This window comes from Zingiber officinale, chromosome 1B (genome assembly GCF_018446385.1).
Source record: "Zingiber officinale cultivar Zhangliang chromosome 1B, Zo_v1.1, whole genome shotgun sequence".
Lineage (NCBI taxonomy): Eukaryota > Viridiplantae > Streptophyta > Magnoliopsida > Zingiberales > Zingiberaceae > Zingiber > Zingiber officinale.
The window spans coordinates 139,652,635-139,657,685 of NC_055986.1; the positions used below are offsets into that span (position 1 = coordinate 139,652,635).

The 5,051-nt window shown below is 34.0% G+C and overlaps 1 protein-coding gene across 1 annotated transcript; it reads left to right on the forward strand.

The window, feature by feature from the left end:
• Nucleotides 1-475: 475 nt before the first annotated feature.
• LOC122003499 lies at nucleotides 476-4,734 on the forward strand. The gene is made up of 5 exons (XM_042558641.1): nucleotides 476-688; nucleotides 1,112-1,414; nucleotides 1,571-1,744; nucleotides 1,816-1,922; nucleotides 3,895-4,734. Exons 1-5 carry the CDS (start codon nucleotides 491-493, stop codon nucleotides 4,517-4,519), a joined length of 1,407 nt encoding a protein of 468 aa, XP_042414575.1. The 5' UTR covers nucleotides 476-490; the 3' UTR covers nucleotides 4,520-4,734.
• Nucleotides 4,735-5,051: the final 317 nt, after the last annotated feature.

Genomic DNA, 5,051 nt, shown 5'->3' on the forward strand with positions numbered 1-5,051 from the left:
ACCATCGATTAAATATTTTATTTGATTTTTAAGTTAAATAGTTGATTACTATATCATTAATAGTCGACTACTATATTAATCTATTGTTGTGGCATACAACTTATAATTTCAATTTAATCGATTTAACTGAATTCAGACTTTGAAAGTTGACAGCAAATCCAATTATCTGAATTAACTACTATTTTTAAAAAATAAATTAAATATTTGAATTAACTAAATTAAATTTGTAAATTGGTCTCACACTAATATCAACTATTAATTTTAATTTTTTTAATTAATTATTTTACTTTAATCATCATATTCATTTAATAAATATTTTTGAATTGGTTAACTTTTCTTAAATCGCTATATTTTTTTATTCACACAAACTAAAAGATTAATAAAAATAAAAAATTAAACAAAAAATAATTAAAAAAAAAACTCAGATTCATGCTCTATATATACCGGGAGAAAGCGGAAAGGTAGAGCTGGGTGATAGAGAGCGCATGAAATGCGCTTAGGGTTCTGGGTTCTTTTCTTGTTTTCGTTTTGGATGGTTAATGACGCCAGTTTCATTATGCGACGGCCGATGGCCGAGTCGGAATCGCAACTGCCGATGCCGGTGAAACTAGAGGTGGAAGATCAATTGGAAGATGAACACGGTCCTTACAACAAAAGAATGAAGTCCGATCATCCTTCTCTCCAGGAGGTGGCTGTTCAATCTTTTTGTTCTGTACAGCTAATTAAATCTTTGTTGCAAAACGTGCAAATGCAATTCTAAGAGATTTGTTTGTTAAATTTGACTGTGGATTTCGGATAAAAAAGTTTCCGTCTTCGCATTGGTTATAGCGATCCACCCATCTTTGAGGATGGTTCATTTCGATAATATTAGCATAAGTTTATACAGTTTGCAGATGGTTTTTGATCGATATTATTCATTAGATAATATAATTGCTGGTGGCGATACACGAATTCATCATTTTGTTATCGATTTCATTTCTCACATGTCTTTGATTTCATTTCTTTTTTCAGACGACTATCAATTCATCTAGATCTGCTGTGCTAGGAGATTTCCTTGTTTCCTTTATTTTATTACATAAAATTTATGCCTACTAAAATTGTGTGATAACAGTTGGAAATTTGCACGAGTATGCCTCCAACCGATGTGTTGATGCAACATAACCTACCAAATCAGTCCGGTCCGTTGGGTCTTCGCCTCCCGAAGAGTCCATCATTTCTGGAACTTCTTCAGGTGCTATTGTCCCAACAACATGATGCGACTGTCAATTCTTTCCACGACAATAATGCCATCACAAAAGAAGAGGTGGAGAAGAAAGAAACTAAGCCTACTGCATGTGCAGGTGCTGTGGCTACCATTGAAAAGATGAAAGCCTCAAATTTTCCTGCTTCCTTGTTGAAGATTGGAACTTGGGAGGTAGTCAAACAGGCATAAATTACTTTTAATTAGTAACCAAATATTGTGGACTGCAATTTACTTACCATCATGAGAGTCAGATTTACATTCATAATCTGCAGCACACAGGTAGCTAGAATGAAGAATGATTGATGGGATGCCTTCATTGTTTTTCAGTATGCATCAAGGTATGAAGGAGATCTAGTAGCCAAGTGCTATTTCGCAAAGCGGAAACTTGTATGGGAGATCCTTAAAGGTGGTCTCAAAAGCAAGATTGAAATCCAGTGGTCAGATATTGCATCTCTCAGAGCTCTATGCCCTGAAGATGGACCCGCGACTTTGGATGTAGTGGTATATTCAATTTCCTTTGTGCTGTTCCGAGATTTTGTCAATGTTGATACAGTTTGACAAATTTGATGCAGCTGTCTAGGCAGCCCCTTTTCTTCAGAGAAATAAATCCACAGCCTAGGAAACACACAGTATGGCAGGCAACAACAGATTTCACTGAAGGGCAAGCAAGCCTTCATAGGTAAAACGATAGACTCATCATGTGTTGGTTGATTCGTTAATAATTATTCTTATTTTTCACTCTACTTCTCCTATTTGATTTGATTTCTTTTGAAGTCTTCTCAGATGATATTTTAAACTGACTGATATTTTTTGATTTGCAATAATATATGTTCATTTAACATATTACCACATGTATTCTATGTTTCATCACAATCTTTCTATAAGTATAGGAACTAAATATATTGAATGTAATGGCATTTTCCCATCGTCAATTCTATTATGGTATCAGAGTCATTGTCAATTTTCATTTAATCTAGAGTTGAGAGGAGGTCATTAGTGTGGTCTCCCCTCCCCTTCAACATCATTGTGACCTCTAGGCGTTATTGTCCTTGCTAAGCTCTTCCTTCACATTGCCACTTATTGCTTGCACTGAGCTGGGGGTAGTTCTTGTTATGCATGATCTTGTCTCCCATCCACCTCATTGCGGATGCCACGACTCTAAGGATTCCCTTTCTTGACAGTCATAGTCTGCTCTTGCCTTTGTTGCTCTTCATGAAAATAAAGCTTGTTGATATAGACTATGCACTTTGTTTGATCATTCCTTTGGTGGTACCTCATCCCATAACACACACCAGAGAACATTAGGGTCCTTTAATCTGGCATTATGCTTTAACCCAGAATCCATTGACATGTTATAGATATCTCATTATCTCAAAATATGTGTGGATCATCTAGAGACAAGATAAAATTTGATGTAGCTGCAGTAATCATTAAACATCAAGTATCTGACATTTATCATCGTGTTCAATAATAAAGGAGGAAGATTTGTTTGAATCTTCTTCCTAATTCATTCCAGTTTTTCTATATAATTTGGTTTGCTTCTTTCAAATTCATCTTAGTTATTTCTTGATCCGCCTCCATCTTTTCCTCCATTTGCAATTATACATTTCTGTTTAGCATATTACCACATATGTATTTTCTATATGTAATGTTGCAATTTCCATAAAATAGTGTTTCGTGTATACATATCCAATAGCAAATAGTATTATTCCACCATAATTTTTTTTAACCATAATTAATTCCAATAGAAATTTATTGTTGAAATATTTAAGCCGAATGTTAATTCAACAAATAGACATACAATCACTGTTCTTACATTTATGATTATGTGTTTTAGCTTCTAGGTAGTGCTTTTCTTGCTTTCTTACCAGAGTTTACCCAATGTTCATTACTTCTTCGGACATTCTTACCCTGTTCTATGAACATTTCATAATCTCTCTGTTTAATGCATGGTTTCAATTGGCATGGTTTCAATTGGTTTTAAGATCATAGAATTTATGTTTCTTCTTGCTGTATATATTTTCTATGTAGCCTAGAAGAATTATAGCCCATTGCATTGATTGAAGAGATTATTGAATACCTAAAGTAATAGTTTCAAGTCATGTTCTGTATCATTCTAATACTCGATATCATATCAATATGGGTAAATGTTCTCTTGTCATTCGAGCCTACACAATTTTGGTGATATTGCCTGTCTTGATTGGTCCTATCTAGAACCAGTCGAGGTAAGAGGATTTTCTTACTGATCGATTCAATTTACCAATCAGTGAAGGAGATGAAATATTATAAGAAGAGAGTGGAGGGAGAAAAGAAAAGTAATGGAAGGTCCACCAACGATAGTAAAAAAGAGTGTTTTCAAAGTCAAAGAAATAGGTTGTATTCATATATTATTAGTTGAGATGGTTGATATATTTTAGTAATTTGTTGCTTTATAATTTTAATTCTTTTGTTTTTTTTTCATTGTTATAACCTTTCTATTTTGGTGTAGATTGAAGTGTGTCAAGATTGTTGATATTTTTAACCATTTAGAGTATCATATGTAGTTGCGAAATTGTGGATCAATGATGCATACCTTTTTTTCCTTCTCTTTGTTCCTTAGTCACTCATTTTTGTAGTCCTTAGCTAAAGTATTGTTTCCGTTCTTACTTCAGGCAGCATTTTCTGCAATGTCCACAAGCTTTGTTAGGCAAGCATTTGGAGAAGATCATGCAATTCGATCCACGTCTCCGGCTACTCAGTCAAGAACAAGACTTTGCTCTCGAAAATCCATATTTTGAATCAAAGTGCTCTGTGTTTGAAGATCTAGACAACTCTAAACACCATTCATTTGGCATACTGAATGATAAACTTCACGATGCTGCAATACATTGTGTTGACGAGCCATCTGCATCCCTCGACAACTTTGTAGATCAGACTGGAGAACAATACATCTCCAAGGCAGATATGGATGAGCTGGTTCAAACTCTTTTTAGCGATTGCCAAACCCCAGCCTCCGACGAGAAATTAATCATGTCGAAGGTGGATTCACTTTGCTGCTTGCTCCAGAATGAAGAAAGAAGTTCTGCTAATCAGAGTAATGATGCATACGATGGTAACATTTCAACTGAATGGGAGTTCAACAACAATGATGGCAGCATTAATACAACAAGCATGTCAACGGAAATCTCCGGTAGAGAAATGATGATGCATCTGCCTCACATGTTTCCGACGATGTGGCTCCCGTATGATGATAACCTTCAAGAGGACAATGAATATGAAAGGTTCATATTGAAGTAATCAGGCTTCAAAGAATTATTGCAAAATGTTCTGTCGTGTATATAACTGCAGTCCACCTTAGGATTGTTGATTTTGATAGGATGGTCTATTTAGAAAAATAATGTACATGGGTAGAGCAAGTTGTTCTCACTCTAGGATTTGGATGGACGATGTTGGATCTTAATATGAAGATGTTGATTATGTGCTAGAAGAAAATTTTAGGTAGGATGTTAAATAAGTCAAGTCGAGCTAAACTTTGTGACATCTAAACTTGTTTTATAAGGCAATCAAGTTAAGCCAAGTCGAGTCTAAATAAATTAAGTCATTGAAAGGATTGTTTAACTTTGACTTGATTTATTTAGATATTATCGAGCTCTTAGTTTAAGTTTATTTAATGATTTAAAATTTTATAATTTTTAATTTATTTAATTTATTATTAAGTTTGATAATACAAATTTATTTAATCATTATAAAAAAATTAATTTATTTATCATATTGATGAATATAATTCACAATTTTTGTTTGCACGAACAGTTCGCAAGTATTATTATAT